General features: G+C 41.9%; 2 protein-coding genes across 2 annotated transcripts; both read right to left on the bottom strand.

The window, feature by feature from the left end:
- Positions 1–4,447: 4,447 nt before the first annotated feature.
- On the bottom strand, positions 4,448–7,897 carry LOC127760260 (receptor-like protein EIX2). The gene is made up of 2 exons (XM_052284487.1): positions 6,586–7,897; positions 4,448–5,345 (listed from the first exon to the last, which is right to left on the bottom strand). Exons 1-2 carry the CDS (start codon positions 7,818–7,820, stop codon positions 4,487–4,489), a joined length of 2,094 nt encoding a protein of 697 aa, XP_052140447.1. The 5' UTR covers positions 7,821–7,897; the 3' UTR covers positions 4,448–4,486.
- A 10,334-nt stretch (positions 7,898–18,231) lies between these two features.
- On the bottom strand, positions 18,232–21,391 carry LOC127777616 (cytochrome P450 CYP72A616-like). Its single transcript, XM_052304216.1, has 4 exons — positions 20,802–21,391; positions 20,053–20,297; positions 18,923–19,307; positions 18,232–18,812 (listed from the first exon to the last, which is right to left on the bottom strand). The coding sequence occupies exons 1-4, from the start codon at positions 21,348–21,350 to the stop codon at positions 18,387–18,389; spliced, it is 1,605 nt and encodes a 534-aa protein (XP_052160176.1). The 5' UTR covers positions 21,351–21,391; the 3' UTR covers positions 18,232–18,386.
- Positions 21,392–22,568: the final 1,177 nt, after the last annotated feature.

Here is a 22,568-nt window from a genome sequence, read left to right on the forward strand (position 1 = left end):
TACTTTGAATTCTCAGAGCATTGGAAATAATTATTAAGCAATAAAATAATTAACAGAGTTTATAAAAAGAAAAAGATAAAACGAAATCCCCTCTTTCCTTTCGGCCAAAATCTGGCCCAAAGTTATCATCCCCTCCTTTCTACCGAAGCGAAGCCGTCCCGGAGGTCAAGATTATCCATGAGGAACCTCTGCACGTGGGGTCGGAATCCGACTCAACTGCCGAATCCTCATTCTAGGCACTGGAGCCGGAGGAAGAAGAAATTCATCCTCCGGAAATTCCCTTCCAATTCAGGGATGATCCTTATGAAAATTATGGAAACACCCTAAATTATTCGAGCAAAAGAAAGACTCATCCCAAGCATGAGCTGTTTGAGGAGGTGATGTTTGTATGTTCGTTTGTTTCTTCTGAACCTATTGTATCTTCATGAAACTTAACGACTCTCTTCGCCCTCGATCAAGCTTTGTCCCTCTGGTCCTCAGAATGTTGATCTTGTTTATCATCAAGAAACAACCCGGTTCTTGCGCGATGCATCTCTTGAGAAGGAGAATCTTCAGGCCACGGACAAGCTTGAGACATCGATTCTATAGGATGAGAGAAAACATTCCGCAAATAAGCATGAGAGTTTTTATTTCAAAATTCCACAGGATTCATGCTCGCATAAGGAATCCCCAAAGTCTTGTCCGATTAGTATCGCTTACTTGTGCGAGGACCACGACCACCTTATGGTCCTCATTTCTAAGATGTTTCGAAGTGTGGTTGTGGAGGCTTATATTTTTCATAAATACAAAAAATCTCGTATTTGTTTGTGGCACAAATCTTGCAGCATGATATCCCTATGGCCGAGCTTGTGACCATTAACAAAGTACTACCGGGAGATAGCCCGAATTATCATGGTAAGTTTTTTTTTAATAAAAGCAAGAACCAGTTTTTAGGGTAATATGCACCTTCGGGTATTCTTGGTCGCTAACCATTTCAGGTTGAAATTAGGAACGAGGGTCATACAATGCCTGAGAACACGGGAGCCACATCAACTGTACACTATGGTGATTTTTGGTATTGGAACACACTCTACAGGAGACTTCGACATCACACATTTAGTTTTTTATGTCTTGTGACACAAAAGTCCAAGTGTGGGGGAGGGAGGTTGACGAGCTTTTCATGACAAGTTTTGTCAATCAAGGTCATCATGGTTTAATGTTGGTGTTAGCCTCACCTTGCTAAAAAGAAAAATAATAAAAAATAGGTTCACCATTTCTTTTACTCCTACTTTTCTCCATGTGAATATGGCTTGATCATAAATGTTATGCCTCATCCATTTTTGTATGGCCTGGTTTGGGTGTATTATCGATGTACATCCATAGGTTTTTTGAATTAAGCATGGTGCTTAGGTTGAAATAGTATGCTTTAATCAAATTAGACATGGTGTCAAATTTGATTAATGAAGCATTAGAGCTAGCACTTTCATGGATATTGGATGTATACCTTCTATGGAATAACCCCTGCAGGAAAGTTTTCAAATCCATGGGTGAGTCATCAAGTTCAATTCTTACTGGAGGTAAGTCAGGGCCTGGGAAACAAATCAATAAATTGCTAACATGCAAAGGAGGAACATATCACCTTTCTAGGTGCACGGTGAGTATATTGTCAAATACTTCTTTGATTATGTTCGTGCAATTTTACCTCAGCCCTGTATGAGTTTTTGCTTAAATAAAAATTTGATGAACAATAAAAAATTTGAAAAAAAATGTTTTTAGAATAATCTCTCAAAAAAAAAGATAAAATGATGGCAAATTTGTGGGGCCCAGGCTTCTTATGTTTTGAATCCAATTTCTCTTTAGCATGGATGTGAACAACTAATCTTAAGGCTACGATAAAATCTTTTCAATTCTTTATAGTCCCTCGGGTATTTGTTGTCTACTAATCTTTTGAAGGGAATAAATTGACAATCACGGAGTAGTGTACAATAACTTCAAACACTAATATCATGCTTCTTGGTCTTTGAGAAAAGAGATGCACATGGAACTAAGCAGAACAATGCAAAACCTTTTGCATTCTTGCATTCGGTTCAAAGCTTGGTAACACCTTATGCGTCATCGTCACATATCTCCATCCTGCCAGGATACCCACCATATCCATTGTTGCCATAAAAAAAGGCAAATAAAATAAAATAAATTTTGCTCCTTGGTCTTCCAACCAAGTGAGTCCCTTTTTGCTTCACTCTTGTCTTTGTTTTTCTCTTTTTTTCGTCCAATAAAGAGTCCCAGGTGCAAAGACAAGTGTGGGGGTGATCTTGCACACCAACGCCATAACCATTGCAAGATCACCCTAGAAGTGATGAGTCATGACAAACCACACAAGGGAAATTGATGCAATCAAACCCAATGAGGGGTCAGCCAAACCTGCAGTTCGGCTGAACCACCTCTACTATGAATCGTCCTCTGTTTTATACAGAGCGCAGGTTTGCACAATTTTCTTTGGACATCCATTCTATCTTGAGTTTAATATAATTATCAATTGTAAAAATATCGAAGATAATTAAACTCAAGCTAGGGATTGTACAATTAGAGTTCATGATCTCCTTAAAAATAACATGCATGCCTATTATTCTTAGCTCATTACTTATTGCTTGTGGTGATATATCTAATAGGGACCCCATAATATCTAGCTAATTGATGAATGTGATATAGTCTAATGATAGAAATCCTGCTCTTCATGTTGCACACTTGGGAATTTTATAAAAGAAAAATAAATAATGATGCTAAACTCCTCATTGATATTTTTATTCCCACCAGAACCATAAGTTGATCTTTCATGATTAGCTTGCTACATACACCGCTTATTATTACATTGAGCGTTGTCAAATATTGTGACCTTTGTGAGGTGCTTTTCATACTTTCATGGTCAAGATCACACACACTCCACATACACGCAGCGGAGTGCGAACCGCGTGGGGGGCGGCAGCGGCGACAACGGCAAGGCCAGAACCGTGGCAAGCGCCGCCGAATCTGGAGCCGGCAAAGGTGGAGGCAGGGGAGGAAGCAGCGGCAGGCAGCGGGATTGCAGTAGCGGCGGCGGCTACGGCGGGCGCCGCCGGATCTGGTCCTCGGCCAGAGTCAACAGCCGGCCAATACAAGCAAGGGGGCGTGAGGTGGCGCCAGCGCAGCGTCAGTAGGCTGAGCAGGCAACTGGCGGTGGAGGGAGCAGCCAGCGACGACACGAGGCCGTGGCTGGCGTGGAGGCGCGGCTAGAGCGCGTGGAGGTGAGGCGCCGTGGAGGAATGGCTGGCGGCGTGGAGGCAATAGGAGGTTCAGTATGGGCGACGACAGGGAGGCCGGCCCGAGCAATAGCGCGGATGGCTGATGTGGCTACGACAATGTGGCCTGCGTGGAGATGGTAGCGAGGCTGGTGAGGCTGGGCGGCGGTGGGTGCCGACACATTAGTACCCATGCGCCGACGGAGGTTTGATGGGGGAGGAGCAGTGTGGCATCAACGGTGGATAGGCAGGAGGCTGACGGTGGGTGAAAACCTAGCCTGGTTTTGGTCGGGCTAGCAACAACGGAGTTTGCATCGCATTCCAACTTGAGGGCGTTGTCGTGTTGTCCTATCGCCTCTAGGGAGTTTGCTGGGTGAAAACCCAGTCTTGGTGACAGACGGCAGCGGCGGTGTTTCTATCGCTCCTCTCCTTGGAGACATTGTCTAGGCAACCCCTGGTCGAAACCTCCCAAACAACTGGTGCAAACTCGCTCTAGATCTCGGTCCTCTTGTGTCGGCGCCCTAGCTTATACAAGGTGGCCATGTCGGAGGGCCTAGGGGGAGAACAGTTCCATCTTCTCTCTCACCCTCTCTTCCTCAATCCCAAATACGTGGATAGAGTGTAGTTCGGTTTCAGTTGTTAGGTTTGGGTTTTGGGCGATCCCGGCTGTAGTCTCTTTGTTGGCCTAAAGGTGGCCAATCACGCTTGGCGGCGGCCGATCCGGTGCTAACCATCTCCTGGGTCCGTGTTGGAGCTGTCGATGTGCGGGTGCTGGCAATAGTTGTAATCTTGTAATTTTTTTTCTGCTCTATCAATATAAACTTTGCACTGTCTGGTGCGAGTTGTTAAAAAAATTCCCAGTCCTTAATAATATTTTGAGTTAAAAAAACAATTATAGGATCACAAATGTCTTTTACATTGGATCGTTTGCCAGGAAAAAAAATCATACCCAAAATAAGTAACGGAAGGTAACAGAATGCCAAAAGTTTAATCATCTAAATAAGATGGTGGCAGCTCTGTCTGATCAATATTCATTTTGAACAAACGTACATCTGTATTCGATCTCCATGAATCAGAAGAAAAATACACCATATTATTTGCTACATACAAATATAGTGTGGTAAATAAAGGAAGTGGGTACAGCATAAATTTAGTACACCTCAGTAAGATTGCTTAGGTTGGCAATGTGGCATACATAACGGGGCGATGTGGAAGAATACTTCCCAGCGATCTTAATTAGTTTCTGCCCATTTTTCCTTGTAAAATTTAAACGAAGCCCAGGTAACAGCCACTTGCACATAAACACGGTCGTACATGCTGTCATAGAATGAGAAACAAATAGCTCTCCATTTCCTCTGAAACAAGAAGATGCAGAGTATTGTCCATATACCCAGCACATATCCAATACCCATGGCAAGGAAAAAGAAAACCTTCTCATTTTCATCCTCTTGATCTTTTTGAACAAAAGGAACTGGCTCAGTTTGTGAACAACTCTTGGACAGAGGAGGACCGCAAAGACCCGGGTTACCAATATAGATTGATGGCTGGTCATCGAGTGTTCGTAGTTGATTCCCAGATGGTATCTTTCCTGAAAGATTGTTGTAGGACAAGTTCAAGTGACTCAAAGATGCGAGAGCAGATAAGCTGTTAGGAATTTCACCAGACAACTCGTTGTGTGATAGGTCGAGAGACTCCACCTGCAACAAGGCGCCAATCTTATCAGGAATATTCCCACTGAAGGCATTCCAAGATAAGTTTAGATTCTTCAATGCAACAAGAGTACCAATCTCTTCAGGGATCTTTCCAATGATATTGTTACAAGATAAATCAAGGTTCACCATATATACTATTTCTCTTGTATACAACTGCTCTTGACCCTTTGTGACTACCTTGAAACTTTCATTAAACCCGTCCATTATTTCAGCACCACCATATGACATACTAGTAGAAAAGAATGGCGAATAAATTCCGCCATCATTACCCCTCGTTATTACCATCCCTTTGAAGTTCACAAAAGATTCCGGCAAGCTCCCTGATATATTATTGTAAGCAAGATCCAAATATTGCAGATTAACTAGTTTCGTAAGTTCGATTGGGATATGACCATAGAACATATTAGATCGCAACCGTAAAAATGCCAAAGATGGTAGCTTCTCTCCAATCCATACCGGCAAAGGACCAGATAATTGATTGTTTGCAAGATCAAGAAATATGAGTTGTTGGCAGTTCTGGAGAAATGAAGGAAATTTGCCAGAGAGCTTGTTGTTTCCCAAGCTTAGATTAACAATATTCAGACTTGTGTTCTTAGTTGATGTATTGAAAGAATAATCTGGAATTGACCCAGTTAGCTTATTTCCTGATACGATTTTGCTATATATTTGTCGACAATTTTTTTCTCAAAAATTTGATAGATGTAATTACAGTACAATCGTAGTGTAATGATTGTACTGTAATTACACTGTAACTTGCATGTAATTACACTGTAACTATAGTGTAACTTGTATGTAACTTTCAAAAATCTCTCCGTAACATGTTATTTCGGTAAAATGGAGGTCGTGGGAACAAAATCTTTCATATATGTGTGTGCTATGATTTGTTTTCTTTCTCACCAAAACAAATCTTATAATAGATCTAACGATTCAAAATTATGTGAAACTTACATATAAGTTACACTGTAGTTATATGTAAGTTACAGTGTAATTACATATAAGTTACAGTGTAATTACACTACGATTGTACTATAATTACATCTGTCAAATTTTTTGGGAAAAATTTGTCGACAAAAGTATAGGCAGTCCCTCCTGATATATCTACCAGCCATAGGAATTGGAATTCGCACAATGATGGAATGGTGCCAGAGATGTAGTTGTCAAATAGAAGAAGTGTTTCAAGGCCCGGTGCTCCAAAATCTGCTGGTAATGGTCCAGATAAACGGTTTCTACTGAGATCCAAACCGGTTAGATTAATGGGAAGCTTAGGTATTGGACCACTTAACTGGTTAGAACTGAGATCCATTGCTATTGCAGCCATAAATTCCATTGTGGATGGCAATAAACCACTAATTTGGTTGTTTCGGATATTTAAAAATTGCATGGAGGACATTTTCCAAAACCAATCTGGAACCTTGTCAGATATGCTTGTGTTGGAGATATCAAGATCCGATATACGTGTTTGCCATCTAAGCCACATTGGAAATTTAGGCCCTAGAATGCATGATCTAAGTTCAACATCTGTTAGACTGAAAGGAGGAACCCATGTTGAATTCACCACAATGGCTATGGAATTATCGGTCAAGGACAATCTCTCCAAGCTAACTAGTCCAGATAAATGGTCTTCACTCATGATCCCAACCAGATTATTGTAGCTAAGGTCCAAATCAGTTAGCTTCGTGTGCTCTCCTATCCATATTGGCACAGGACCTGTGAGATTGTTACCACGGAGATCAAGCCACGTCAAATTGCTGAAAGTTTCTAGCTTGGCTGGCAAGCTTCCTGTCAGATTGCTCATAGGTAGAAACAAGTTTCGTAATTTACTCCGTGAGCAATCAGGTAGGCGCTCGAAAAATTCTGCTATGCTCCCATTGATGTTGATCTCAAACAAAAACAGTTCTTCCAGGTTACACAGGTTGTTCAGGTTCGACGGGATCATTCCTACAAGGTTGTTTCCTGATAAATCAAGGTGTACGATGGAGGTCATACTCCCTAGTTGGTCAGGGAACCGGCCATGAAGTTGGCAGGATGAGACGTCAAGATGCTTAAGGCTCGTCACATTCCAAAACCAATTGGACGAAACATACTTGTTGAATCGGTTACACGAAATGTCAAGTGTTTCAAGAGATGTCAGATTTGAATGCAGAAGAGAATCTGGGCTAGTGCGAAGTTCGCAGAAGGAAAGACTGAGAAATTTAAGGGACCGAAGCATGTTCACTGTCGGAACCCAGTGCACAATTGTGCTAAGGTTCACCCAACTCATATCCAGGTGCTCAAGGGAACTTAATCGTGACAACCAGCTAATATCTGTGGAGTCTGTGTCACCAAAAATGGAATCAATACTGAAATAACGCAGGCTGGAGAGGTTACCGAGCTGCGGTGGTATCCTTCCACTGAAGCTCGACTCTGATAGGTCGAGATATCTCAAGCTGTGCAGCGACGACAGGAACTCAGGTACTTGCTGGCCATTGAACCTGTTGCAGCTGAGGTCGAGATACTGCAGGTGATGTAAATCAAGCAGTGAATCACTTATGCTTCCTCCCAGCACCTGCTTACTGATAATACTATTGCCACAATCGCCTTGGAGATCGAGCTTGACGACGCGGCCGGTTCTGTTGCTGCACCCGACGCCCTTCCATCGACAGTAGTCGTCACCCTCCCACGACGGGAGGAGGTTTGCAGGGTCTGATAACCCTGCTCTGAAGGCCAGAAGAGCTGACCTCTCGGTGGTGATGCACCTGGTGATGATGACCGTTTCATTGGGATTATAGGCAGATGTTCCATTGGAGCACTCTGTTTGAGCGAGCAAGAACAGCACTATGGCCAGTTGGATGCAGCAGACATGGAGCTTGTGCATTGTTTGCTGTTTTCTGTGGATTTCTGCTCGAGCTGGTGCAGATCAGTAACTTTGTTTGGCTAACTGGTACTAACAGCTCTGCATGACTCCTGATGTTATTGAATCAGTTTCATCTCCATCTTGAACTGAGTTAGGCCGTGTTTAGTTCGTTGGCCAAAATTTTTTTTATATATACAGACACACATTTGAAGTATTAAACGTAGACTAATAACAAAACGAATTACAGATTCCGCCTGTAAACTGCGAGACGAATTTATTAACCCTAATTAATCCATCATTAGCAAATGTTTACTGCAGCTCCACATTGTCAAATCATGGCACAATTAAGCTCAAAAGATTCGTCTCACAATTTACATGCAAACTGTGCAATTTGTTTTTTTTTCCGTCCACATTTAGTGCTCTATGATTGTATCCATACATTTGATGTGACGTTTTTGGCCAAAATTTTTTGGAATCTAAACACAACCTTAGACCATGTTTAGATTTCAACTTTTTTCTTTAATCTTCCAACTTTTCCATCACATCGAACTTTCCTACACATAAACTTTCAACTTTTTGTCACATCATTCTAATTTCTTCAAACTTTCAATTTTGGCGTGGAACTAAACACAGCCTGTGTTCGCTACTCCAGTTTGCCAACGTGCACAGCAAACGCGGAAAACGGAGCGGTCCATTAGCACGTGATTAATTAAGTGTTTGCTAATTTTTTTCAAAAATAGATTAATTTGATTTTTTTAAACAATTGTATAGAAACCTTTTAAAAAACGCACCGTTTAGCAGTTTGAAAAGCGTGCGCGTGGAAAACGAGGGAGATGGGTTAGGAAAAAGGGGTTGCAAACACACCCCTAGTCTGCATGTGCTCTGGGTTGTTGACTTAGTAGTCCAAGTAGTCGCTCTATAACTAATTACACATTATTGCAGGATGTGGTTTGGGTCTCGACACATTATTGCAAGATGATGATTGCAGAGGAAGACAGACGACAGTAGTGGCCGGTTGATAACGACGTCCGGGCATTTAAAACACGGCAAGGTGAGAAGAGCACTGAATATGGAACGCAACCAATCAGATCTTAACTACTTAAAAATAAGGCCATGATTAGGGCCTGTTTAGATCACCTGGTAAAATTCACATTGAATGTTTAATACATGTATGGAGTATTAAATATAAACGAAAAAATACGTAATTACACAGATTGTGTGTAAATTGTGAAACGAATCTTTTAAGTCTAATTCCTCCATGATTTGATAATGTGGTACTACAGTAAATATTTGCTAATGATGAATTAATTAGGCTTAATAAATTCATCTTACAGATTGCAGGCGGAATCTGTAATTTATTTTGTTATTAGCCTATGTTTAATACTTCAAATGTGTGTTCGTATATCCGATGTGACACGCCAAAAATTTATACGCATGGATCTAAACACCCCTTTAGTTGGGAAAAGAAAATTTTTTGGTGTCACATCGAATGTTTGATCGGATGTCGGAAGGGGTTTTCGGATACGAATGAAAAAACTAATTTCATAACTCGCATGGAAACTAATTAAGCCGTCATTAGCATATATGGGTTACTGTAGCACTTATGGCTCATCATGGACTAATTAATTTTTGTTTTTATCTATATTTAATGCTCCATGCATGCATGTGTCTAAAGATTCAATGTGACGTTTTTTGAAAAAAAAAATTGGGAACTAAACCAGGCCTAAGTAACTTTCTGATCGTCATCTCGTTTTTGTCCGTACGGCACTATTTTTGGTCTGTGCGACTGCAAGGCGGATAAAGCAAAAACAAAAAAAACAAAAAAAGATACAAAATCTAATCGGACAATTGATGATGGCTGTTAAGTACCAAATTATCGCGTCAATACCTGCATAAGACCATAAATATAAAACATCCAACAAAGTGGTAAGGTTTATTACTAACACTTTCCACGAGTGTTGGTGTACATTCGTATGCAGGTGACAAACTACCTAGGTTGAGAAGAAATATACATGAAAGAGGAGGAGAATCAAACTCATATCCGAACTTATGAAGTTTTGGACCCAAAAACCCAATTAAACACCTTCAAATAGGCCAAACACCTATATCAATAAAATGAGGGGCCCAAAATGATTGTCCAGGCAAAAAATCGGAGCCAACAGAGCCAGCCGAACACTGAGTTCGTCCGAACCCTGACGGAGGCCGCTGGCCCAAGCCCAAGTTGCATTCGGTGGATAACGACCTCTCAATGACGGTTGTGAGCGTTATACCTAAAGAAACCATCATGCACACTTGTCAAGAGGAGAGAAGAGATGCTCTTTGGATGCTTAAGCATCTCCACATTTCCAAGGCACCTCTAGCCTATAAATACCCCTCTCCTCTCCCTCATTCACGCACATCAAAGCTTGAGCTGAATTACAAGAGGCTCTATTGTACTTTATTGTATACTAGATTAGGAAGAGAGTAGAGTAGAGAAAGTCGGAGGTATTCTGGAGTTGTCGATAATCCTCTTTTTATTTTTTTACTTTGTTAACTACTATGCTTTAATTGAATATCATTCTGGGTAATTAAGATTTATTCTGTGAGAGTTACCTCTTAGTTAGTTCCTAATCAACGTACGAGATCATTGTTCACTATAGTCCATTAAAATATAGTGATTGCTTTAGTGAGTTATAAACGCTAAAGTAGTTATTAACTGCGCAGACGCCGTGTCTGTGTAGTTAATTTCCGGTGTTTGCTCTGTTTTCCACAGTAGGTTTGAGGTTGTCGGGTCCCAAAACTAATGATTCGGAAACCGACATGTTTAGACTATACCAAGTCCTGAATCAGTAGATTGATACAGGTTCAACAATCTGTATCTTCATTGCATACATTTGAACAAGGTTCTAGGGGGATGTTATTACAAAATATATGGGTATTTACAAACTTGTGGCTAACTAATACAACAGAGGCTATAGAATGACTCAACTCTAGTGTTTTACTATAGACTTAAACCATCTATCTAATCTATACTTGAGAATTAAGTTAGAATGAGACTAACTTATATGATTGAACTCCCAGCTTCGGCAAAAACTCCAAATAGACTCTGAAAAAGAGGGGTTGAAGTAAGGGTGAGTACAACGTACTCAGCAAGCTATTATATTAATCAATAATGAATGCATGAAATGGTAATAACTGTATAGGGCTAGGTTTATTTGCAGAAAGCAGATAATATAGAGGAAGAAAGCCTGTAATGTTTCAAATGCAACAGTATTTAATAAAGTTTGGAATTAAGTTTCTAACCAAGATGCCATTGTGAGTCCCAATGCCCGATAACCGTGAGCACGGCTATTCGAATAGTTTTGAGAATATTCATACTGCAGTAGATGTACGCTTTACCCGCAATCCATGACGTGCCAAACACATTAGCCTTGTCATGGCAAAGCTTTTCGGTTACTAACATCAGTGGTACCTATTCCATGAACTCTTGTCCTCATGCGCTCTGAATGTAACGTTATCAGCAGCGAGAGGAGTTCTGGCGTTCCCGAGGTCTTTAGAGAGAACTGACTGTATGACACCATGTCATCGCAATCAGGGTTCACAAACAAGTCATGACATTAATAAATCTCATATATTTACCTGCGCCTCGGTAAATATCACAATTGCCCTTCGCGGCATAAATTTGCCTCCTGCGCGAGGACTTAAGAAGAACCACTATACAGAGGTACCACCTTTGCTAGATAACTTAATCATCTAGGTCTATGCCCATATGAGAATTGCGGTCGTACTCGTATGTTCTTCACATGTACTTGGCAGTCTTATGTCGGTTGGAACAGTACTAGCCACCCGGAAATCAACCATTTCTACCGTACTGTTCCAATCTAAGTTCATTATATTTTATGCAATCTAATTAGGCAGGGCTAAGCAAAAGTTAGCATATCTGGTTTGCTATATGTTCAGGTTATGCATTCAAAATCATGTATGACTAATACATAGAATAGAGATATAAGAATATAGGATAATTATGCTCAAAGGGAAGGAATAATAACTTGCCTTGCTCCAATGCAAATAAATCCGAGATAGGCAACCTGATTATCCGATCCTCGAAATACCACAGGTTGCCTCTAAAATATAATAGACTCTACTGTCAGAAGAGGAAGAGCCAAATTCAATAAAATCCATAAGATAGCAAAAGATCGGTAAGCGGCTAGGAGAGCTAGGGTTCAGGGTATAATATCTCCTTTATAGGGTATATGGATTATGTCCTAACATTGGTCGAGGTTGGGCTTTGGTAGAAGAATGGCTAGGATTTAGGTAGGATTATACCTAGGGTTTGGTTATATTTAGGCTGATTGAGGAGTAGGGCAATATATCGGCCATGTTCTATATTCTATATATAGGTTCTGGTAGACAGAAAGTAGGTGGCTGAGAGTATGGTGGATAGGTGGTATTGTAGAGGGTATGGAATTTAGATGACAACTGGGATTTGACTAGCAAGGTATCGGCTAGGGTTTGATTGTTTGCTAGTCTTTGCTAGGGTTGGCATCATAACGACTAGATTTAGTGTCTTTTCTAGCCGGTGTCGACTGACAACAAATCGGCTAGAGGAATAGGAGGTTGGTGTAGGTTTGGTGGGGCGGAAGTGTTACTCCGACAACCGTGAGTGGCGGCGGAGCGGCTAGGATCACACAGAGCTCGAGAGCTAACTGTGCGGCGTGCTGTGGAGGTCGAGGGAATAGTGAAGCTCCGACCACTATGCGCATCGAGGCGTGGGGTGCCAGGAGCAGCACTTCGACCTTAGGTTTGGTTTTGCCGGACTTTACAACCAACGGTCCGACGTCGGGGTCGGTAGACCGTACGAACGTCCCCATGGAAGGCGTAAAGTTCCAACCGGCGGCTTTTTAATGGCTAAAGGGTATTTTGGGTTTAAAAGAAATATTTGAAAAGGCAAACATAAATTCAAACGGTATTTGAATAAATTCAAATAAAATATTAAAATAGCAAAACTGGTGTCAAAAGATAGGGTTTGAATTTAGATGAATTTAGGTCCAATTTTCACTGGAATCGGATCTACGGTTTAGGAGATATAGGCTTCTAAAGATTGAGATTTGAATTAAATCTAGAAAATATGAAAAGGTACTATTTATGGGCCCACCTGTCAGCCTTTCTTTCCTTTTCTTTTTCCTTCTTCTTTTCTCTTTCTCTCTCCTTCTTCTCGTCGTCTTCTTCCTCCAGCCGATAGAAGGGAGAGGAGGAGGCGGTTGGGGCGGCGGCGCTCCGGTGGCTAACAGGCTGCGACCCCGGCGACCATGCGTGTTCCCGGATGTGGCGCACCCGTAGGAGGCGGTTTCCACTGCGGGAGAGGAAGGAGGACATGGGAACACCGATGACAAGAGCTCGGCCCGACATGAGAGAAGGAACTCCGGTGATGGCTTAAAGTGAAGTGGGAGAGAAGGGGGAGATGGGAAAAATGAGTTCGCCGGAGGGAGGCGAAGCCGGTGGTCCAAGGATTTGGCTAGTGGTGCTCCGGAGAGAGAGATCGGCCGACGGTGGTGGCAGCCGGTCTTGAGGAAGAGAGAGAAAAAGACAGAGCTCTTAGAGATCGAATGGTGGGGAAAAAGGGGCCGGCTCACCGGCTATTTATAGGCGGTGAGAGGTCGGTTTGGAGGAGGAGGAGGAGGAGAGGAACACGGCGCCAGCGGGTGGAGGAGAAGAAATCGGCGCCGGCTCCGTTTCTGATTGGTCGACAAGGTCGGTTTTGCTCGAGGATGACGTCAGTGAGGTGAGGTGGCGGCTGACGTCGGCGGCGGTTCCTTGGTGGCGACGGCGAGACGACGGCGGCGGCACCGAGTTGTGGGCGGCGATGGTGGCGGCGCGCACGCTCTCCCATGGCGCACGGCGGCGCCCACAGAAGGAAGGGAGGAGAGAGGAGGCGGCTCAGCTGAGGCTGGGCCGACTTGGGCGGGCGGTGCTGATCGGCGACTAGTCGCGCGGCCGCGCACGCGCGATCAGCGCCCCCCTCTATAGTCTCTGCTCCTATACAGGATTAATATGTATATATGCATTATGTATATACAATATATACATACATATAAACTTTGTATTTATGTATACAAAGTTTATACGTATGTTTATATAGTATATATACACGTGTATATATATAATTTTTTATATATATACACTTTATTGTATAAAAAATATACACATGTATATAAAATTTGTGTGCTTAGGTATAAAAATCAAAAAATATATGTATATAAACTTTGTATACATGTATACCATGTTTGTCTACATACGTATAAAACTTAAAAAAATATACTTGTATAAACTTTGTATACGCGTATACAAACTTTGCATACGCGTATATAAAGTTTGTACACACGTATGCAAAGTTTATACATGTGTATACAAAGTATGTATTTATACATGTATAACGTATTAAAAAGGAAAAAAACTGATAATGATACGGAAAGAAAAAAAGAAAAGCAACAAAACAGAAACAGAAATCGTAAACTACGGAAAGAATAAACAGAAAAAGAAAAGAAAATTGCAAACTACAGATACGGAAAGAAAACAGAAAAAAAAAAGAAACCGCTCCCAAAAAAAACCACGCGCCGTCGCCGCCCCCCCCCCCCCCCCCCCCCTCTCCACGTGCGACACGCGTCCAGTCGCGCGGGGGAGGGCGCACGCGACTGGTCGCGGATTAGCTTTCTCGGACTTGGGCCGCATGAAAGAGAGGAGGAAAAGGGGGAATTCGGCCCAATCTTAAAAGGAAGAAAGTCTAAAGTTTGAATAAATTGGATTTAGAGAAGTATTTGTATTTGAAGGGATTTTAGACAGCTATTTTGGAAAGGGAAATTATATTTAGAGATAATTTCCGAAATAGATATTTTCCTAATTATTTGAGTGCAATCTTTTAGAAGTGGCAAATAATGGATTTTGTTTAATGCACTCAAATGAGAGAGAGAAATATATACGAATATGAATAGTAGGATAGGATTTCTAATTTGAATATATTTTCGAGAAGATGAAAGGAAAATGGAATAGAAAGAATTTTAGCCCAAAATATGTGGTAGAAAACTAGAGAATTAATTATGGGCTAAATAAGGTTTTGGTTTTGGGATGGAAGGATGAAATATATTTTCCTAGCACAAGAGCAATTATTCACAATATTTGTAATAATTTTATTCTTGTGCCGAGACGAAAATCACGCCACAGGAATTAAATCAGCGGCTAGATCAAAAGGAAGAATTTGGAAAGGGGTCTAAGGATAGGTTTAAGATCAAAGGATGGGTCGACAATTAATTCCAATAAAATTGGAATTACAAGGATTTGGTTTAGGTTCAAGGGTAAAGTTGGAGGGTTTCTTGGACCATAATTCATGAAAATAAAAAGAGTTTTCAAACTAAATTTGAATAAAGGATTTTAGTTAAAACAAGGTTTTATACCAAATCAAGAAATGCCTCAATTAACCAAATATACTTTAAAAAGGGAAAACACCAAAGAGAGAGAGAGATTTTATGCAAGTTAGTTATAGGAGGTCCCTCTAATGTCCTAGGTTTAAAGAGGATATGAAGAATATAAGAACCGGCATGATGCAGGACTAGAAAATAGTTAATTTTTAGGATGTTACAGAGGTGGGTGTAGAGGTGGTGACAGCCCTCAAGTACACAAAAGTTCTCCCTGTCCGGGTACATTGTAGAGCCATATCTAGGAGCAGCGCACTAGCCAACGCCCGAAATACCGCGTTAGGATTAAATAGAGCTTTTTGTAGACACTCTCACTAGTAAATCCGCTCTACCCTTAACCTATTTTAGCTTCATGTCCTTTGATGAACCTGGAGAAGAGCTGACACACGTTCCCTGTGGAAATCGATACCTTGGAATACTCCTGAGTGAAGTGCTACATCGGTATCTTCTGTGCGCTTGCGGATTCTATCTGACGTTAAGAAATACCAATAACAATCCAGTGACTGAGAAAAAATAACGGAAGAAGAATAAAAACATCACCGGAAGCCGCCGACGCCATCGTCGCCACCGGATCCATCCACGGGAAGTTGCATACACCGTTGGCGAAGCCGGATCTGCGATGTCTACGTCACGGTTGGATCAGCCGCGGGAAGTCGTCGGCACCAGATCCACCCGCAGGAAGCCATTGACGCTGTCATCGCCGCCGTTGGGAGGGCGCCACTGCATCTTGAGGGTGGAGCGGGCGCTGTCGCCGACAAAAACAAAGAGGCCAAGAGGGAGGGACGGCCGTCGAGGCCGACGGGTAGAGGGAGAGGGGGAGGGACAGTCGTCGCCACCGTCTTCGCGCCGTACCTCGTCGTGCAGGTGAGACGGGAGGAAGAGGGCAAGAGGGAGCGGCACCTGTTGACGAAAAAAATCGAACACACCGGCCTAGGAGATCTGCTTAGCTCCTGTGCAGGTCCAAAGATTGATGACATGCAGGCGTGCTAGTCAGTTTGATCCTGCAACTGACAAGATATGCAAATAGTAGATCTAAACAGCTGATCGGCTGACAAGCCGATGGAGTAGTTCCAGCCGATAGCCGATAATAGCCGATACCGATACCAGCCGATAGCGATAGGGTTTAAGCAATCGGCTATATGTCCAATGTGGATAATGATATAAAGGCAATCGGCTGATGATAATATAATATAGCAATATAATCCAGTAGAAACCAATCGGCTAACAATATGAAATAGTAGAACAAATATTGATCCGAAGGTTAAAGCACACATCAGCTAGAGGTCCGATGTCATAAGATCCACAAGATTAGATTAAACAGTGAAACCTTTGTTGCCATCGGCTAAATCCAACTTATATGTATATGCAATCCCTACAAGCCGATGCAACATCCAGATAACTTATCGGCTAGCACCCCGTTAAAACATTAGCATGAACCTATCGGCTTAACAAGACTTATATTATCAACAACAATCTAGTAGATCGAACCTAACCGATGCAGCACGAGATTGTATATGATAATCTAATACTCGATGAGCCGATAGATCTGTCTAATGTGATGGATATAACAAATCTATTTAGAACAGCATTATGATTGTAGAGATATATCGGCTAAGACAGGAGATCAGACCTAACCGAGACAGTCCCAACTAAACCGTTGTGTCCCTAAACACAATGCAATTAGAGATATAATTGAGATATCAGGTAGGCAAATATATCAACCAAACCAGAGCGATCCAAGAGATCGAATCGATGCAGCCTTGAACAACACCAACGTAGCCGACAGATTCACCAGGGCCCGACAGAACGTAGGACTTACCCCTTCGCTGGAGATCGAAAGCCGATGCAGCCCTGCGTCAGGTGCCCAAGTTCCGCCGGAAAATAAGTAAAAACCTCAGGGAAGAGGGTGGCGATGCACCGAGAGTATTATTGATCGATAGATTGATAGATTACAATGACCCCGAGTGTACATATTTATACCTATAGGGAGATACTAGTCCTTGTCGGACAAGAAAGAAACTAAAAAGGAAAAGATAAAGTCTTTTTCGGACACTAAGCACACTTTCCTAAAGATAAAAGAAAACTAATAAACTATGCCTAATTAATAGATAACTGTCATGTCGCATCCTTCTTGAACTCGAACTCTTCTAGATAAGCTTCCTTTGATTGATCCGACTCCACCAAGAACATGACATCGTGGCGACTTGACTCCCATCGGCTGATTCTAGAACTTTAAAGCCGATACTGACTCTAAACCGATGGTAACTTTGGGATTACCAAATTTCACTGTTAACAGCACCGCCGGTGGGGAGATGGGAGGAAAGGAGAGGGGAAGGGGCGGCACCAGTGGGAGGAGGGGGAGGGGGAGAGGCGGAGGCGGCCGGCAGTGGGGGGGAATTAATCTAGGGTTAGGGTTTTTTTGGCACCGGGTTTTGATTGATTCGGAACTGATCTAAGCCGTCCATCAAAACGAACGGCTCAGATCGATCGAGTGTCGGGCTAGCCTCCATCACTGGACCGCAACACTGCTGGGCCGCGCCCGGGGCGGCGGTCCAACATAAACGTGGTTAGATTTTCGGTTACGGCTCACACAACAAGTGAGGAGGAGTAGGTGGACTTCAATTCGACTTTGGTCGCTTGCGGCCTGAGGAAAGGTCGGCTCGGTTGCGGGCTGAAGAAGAAAAATGGGTTGAAAATGGCCCTTAGAGAAAGGAGGATTTTTATCTAAATAAATGCTGACATGATGTTTGTATTATCAAAATTAGCAACTAAGCTCTGGAAATTCGAAGAAAATTTCAAAGAGTGTAACTAATATAGAGAATTTAATAAAAATTAAATCCAACCATATCATTCTATTCTCCCACTTACTTTACCTGTATATTAATTTAATTATATACCTACCTACTTAAAAAATACTCAAATATTCTGGAAAATATGTTTTTCAATTAATTAGATAATGTAAATCTTTCTCAACCGTTCCTCAATTTTCTCGCATTTTCTTCCCATTGCAACGCACGGGCACTTTTGCTAGTATACTAATAATATAGATATCCCTTATCCCAATTTTATTACAAAGGTACAAATATCACAACTCACAACCAAGAGTTGTACTAATAAAACACGCTATAATCTGAAATGATCATATAGCTCTAACTTTAATCTGTGCACCGTGCATTGGATGCAGAGTTACGATAGTATGCGGCGCATGAGTATACGATGGCGCAAGCTCAAACTCCAAGCGTTGAAGAATCAGGCACAGTGCCATCTTGGCCTCAAGCAGCGCGAAGTTTTGGCCGATGCAGATTCGTGGCCCCCAACCGAACGGGAGGAATGCACCCGGATCCTTAGACGCCTTAGAGATCCCCTCAGAGAACCTCTCAGGTTTGAACTCATGCACATCACTTCCCCAGGTGTCCGGATCATGGTGGATGAACAACACGGGGATTTTAATGCTGACACCAGCTGGGTAAGTGACTCCTCCTATCTCCATCTCTTTGTATGTTTTCCGACCAATCTCGATGAACGGTGGGTACAACCGAAGAACCTCGTAGAGGATCATCGTCACCTGCATGACACATAAATCAGTGAGATTTAATTTAGCGCATACGAGTTAATTAGATCTAGCTGCACTCATGATGAACGAAATAGAATTATGAAATTATGCAAGATACTGACAATTTTGAGGCGGCTCAAGCCTTCGTAGTCAGGTTTGTTCTTCCTAAATAATCCCAAGATCTCTTCCCTTGCATGGTCCTGCCACTCCGGGTGCATGCTTAATAGCAGCATGGTCCATGTGAGAAGCACTGATGTTGTCTCCGCTCCTGCAAAGTAAAACAGCTTGCACTCCTCCACGATATCCTTGATTGTCAACCCTTGGCTTGATTGACCATCCTCTTCCATGTGCTTTGTGTTTGACTCAAGCAATATGCCAAGTAAATCATCTTTTGTGCTTTCACCTTCTTTCATAGCTTGCATTCTTTTCCCAATTATACCTCTTAGAATCGATTCAATCTCTTTATTTATTTGATGCATCTTCCGGTTGTTCTCAATAGGCAAAGACCTGAAATGGAAAATATATCTTAAATCAGTTTTTTGTTTGCTCATCGCCTGAGAAATATTGAATGAAAGAAATATGATAATCTTTAGAGGAAAGGAAGCCACAATCCAACAAATTAAATAATTATTCGCATCCATTACAAGCTAAGATATTTGGGTTTGGCGGATGGAAAATACATTGGGAGATTGCTGTCATGAGAAGTAAGGAGGACCGACGTGTACATTTTCTTTGTGGTAAGGCGTGTACAACATTTTTCTTCTTTATGTTAGCCTTTGGTTATGTAACTTTCTTCCCCTCTATTAATATAAAGCCAATCAATTTGATTGGCCGTTTGAAAAAAATGGAAAATATATATCCTATCAATATTTAAAGGTTGACACATCCTTATTTGATTGGTAATTAATTAAAATTTTAAACTAGCTGAACGGATTGACAAAAGTGTATGGTCGATGATGCCATCTTTTATAACTATTAGGAGGTATAGAGAGGTATATGTACCTTATGGTGTAGTATATCCTTCCTGATTAATATTAAATACCCATGGCTCCCAAAGACTAAAGAAAAACTCAATAACAAACACTAATATTAAATACCCATAGCTCTCCAATAATAGGGGATATTTTAACCGAGAGAAATAAAAAATGTACTTAAGACTGCTTGGTGTAACCAATTAAATATGCTGTCGATATTAAGTTAAGAACCAGGGAAATTAAATTACTCGGTATTTTTAAGTATTAGAAATTCCTACATGTAACCCGGGATGGAAATCTTCTGCATGCATTTCATTGCGCGCTCAAATTGCTCGGCCTGCAGCTCGAAGACCCTTCTTCCTTCAAGATAGCTGCTTCCGAACGCGGTGCGCGAGATGACATCTCCGGTGAGGCTCTTGAGCTCCGGCCAGCAATCCACCTCGTACGAGCCATCAGAGCCAATGGACCCCATCCACCTGCTGATCAGTTCCTCGCAGCATGCAGAAAACGCTGGCAGCATGAGCTGCAACATTCTCCGACGACATTCCATTATATTGATCCGATAAAGAAAGAAAATAAAAAAGGCTAGCTAGTACTATTAAAGAACTCCCTCAATTTATAATATTTATCGATTTGAAGATGGATACGGTCTTAAAAAAAAATAACTTTGATCATTATTTTCTATTATAATATATACATAAATATCAATAAATATGTTATTTATTGAAATACTGGTTAAAACCAATCTATATCCATGACTTACATATTTCTAAGATAAATAATTTAGAAATTATTCATAGTCAAATATTTTAAAATTTAATATCATGCTTGTTCAAAACAATAAGTACTGCAACCCAAAGAGAGTAACAACCAAAGATCGAATTAGATACAAACTAATAGTATGAACGATGAAAATTAGGTTGTATCTAATTAGGTTCCTGGTTAATTTATTTTGGAACGGAGGAAATTTATCACATTTCTGTGTAGAAAAAAGGAAATTTGTCACATTTCTATGTAGGTTAACTACCTTGAGCTTCTCGAGCTGGAAAGCCGGGTTGATGATCCTCCTGTGCTTGACCCACTTCTCGCCCTCGTGGTAGGTGAGGCCTTGGGATAGCAGCTTCGACACCTCCTTGAACCTGACCCTCTCCAAGTGGCCGAACTTGTTGGACAGGACGACCTTGGCCAGCTCGGGATCGGTGATGTTCACCTCCGGCGTCGGGCCGAACCAGGTGATGCACGGCTGCCGCCGCTTGCCGTGCTGCTCCCTGACGACGGTGCCGTGGAGGAACGGCTTGATGCGCGGCGCGATGTCGTGGCACCGCAGCGGCAGCGGCCTCGCCCAGGCCTCCTTCCTCCGCCGGCTCTCCTCCGCGAGGTCGCCGGTGAGGAAGCGGTAGGACGAGCCGCGGAGGCCCCGCGCGCGCAGCGCCTTCTCCAGCCGCCGCGGCCGCCACCACAGCCGGTGAAGCAGGCGGCCGGCCTGCCACACGAGGGCGAGGCCGAAGAGGAGACCGAACACCACGAGGACTGGCGCTGAGGCCGGAGCCCACATCAACCACCCTCTGAAAACCATTGTTGCTACCGGTCGTGATCAGCCTGTGAGTATCAGTGTGAGAAGGGGGTGAAAAGATGCTGCTGATGCAGTGGAAGATGGATGCGGTACTGCTTAGTGCTGGGTGTCAGCTTAAATAGGGGTGCCACTTATTTTAAAGTTCTTTCTCCCTTCTTTCCCAACTCACCTTATTTCTTTTACACGCGTACGTTTTTTAAACTGATAAACGAATATATTTTCTTTTTAAAAAATCTATACAAAAGTTGTTTTAAAAAATTGTATTAATCTATTTTTTAAAAAAAAATTAGCTAACACTTAATTAATCATACGCTAATAAGCTACTCTGTTTTGTATGCATCAGGAATTAGTTACTTGAGCTAAGGTAATAACTTAATTAAGTTATCTTGTTGGGGCCGGTCAGCGCTAATGTCGTAAGGAACTTGCTAGAGAGAAGAAAATTCCAGGGTGGGGAGTGATTAGTCTGCTCTCTCGCGGATATGATGAGACGCGCCGGATGTTACTAATTGTGTGACTGTGACAGTGTGAGGTCTGTTACCTGCTCTGTTGTTTGAGGCGCGGTGCTTCGTTGCCGATTCGTTTTGTTTATCCATCTCTGCCTATTTATGTAACTTTCAAGTTATTTAGTTATTTACTTTCTGCGTATCACAAAATATCAAATCCTAGAAGCCCCATGTAGTTTTAGTCCAAGCAGTGAAAGACCAAAACACTCTCATCAAGTGTAACCATGTTTAGCATTTTTGTTTTTTTAAAAAAAATCCCTGTGAACACTAAATCGTTCCCAGCTCTTTCCTCGGTACCAGACAAGTGATAAGACGAGACAGGGAAAAAATAAGATGAAGTTAGTATTTATTGATCTCTGCGTGGGAATCAGTTTTTTATTTTACAAACATTCGACCCCAAAATTTGACTTTTTTAGGATGGTGGGAGTATATCAATATCCTGCACAAATACGCCAGCATCTATCTAGGCTACAATATCTTCCGGATTATTGATGCCACACTTTTTGAGGTATGATATCTCTAAAATTTTGTTTAGATAACTTTTTCTAAACTATTTTGGTAACTCTATAAGTCCCAGTTTTGTGAGATGAATAGAGTGAAAGGGCGTTTCACCTTATGTGCCAATCTTTTCTTTTTTAAAAAAAAAAATCTTGTCAATGTTCACCGTCGGAACCCACTGCACAATAGTGCTGAGGTTCACCCAACTCATATCCAGATA

Source organism: Oryza glaberrima, chromosome 1, assembly GCF_000147395.1.
Source record: "Oryza glaberrima chromosome 1, OglaRS2, whole genome shotgun sequence".
NCBI classification, from domain to species: Eukaryota; Viridiplantae; Streptophyta; class Magnoliopsida; order Poales; family Poaceae; genus Oryza; species Oryza glaberrima.

What these genes read in the sequence shown, in the direction of transcription:
- LOC127760260 (XM_052284487.1), bottom strand. Translation starts at nt 7,820, where the DNA reads ATGCACAAGCTCCATGTCTGCTGCATCCAACTGGCCATAGTGCTGTTC. An exon ending in GTTGGGATCATGAGTGAAGA is followed by an intron (nt 5,346 to 6,585) that starts CCATTTATCTGG and finishes TCATATCCCAAT; the next exon opens with CGAACTTACGAAACTAGTTA.
- LOC127777616 (XM_052304216.1), bottom strand. Translation starts at nt 21,350, where the DNA reads ATGGTTTTCAGAGGGTGGTTGATGTGGGCTCCGGCCTCAGCGCCAGTC. An exon ending in ATTTCCATCCCGGGTTACAT is followed by an intron (nt 19,308 to 20,052) that starts GTAGGAATTTCT and finishes TTTCCATTTCAG; the next exon opens with GTCTTTGCCTATTGAGAACA. An exon ending in GCTTGAGCCGCCTCAAAATT is followed by an intron (nt 18,813 to 18,922) that starts GTCAGTATCTTG and finishes TGTGTCATGCAG; the next exon opens with GTGACGATGATCCTCTACGA.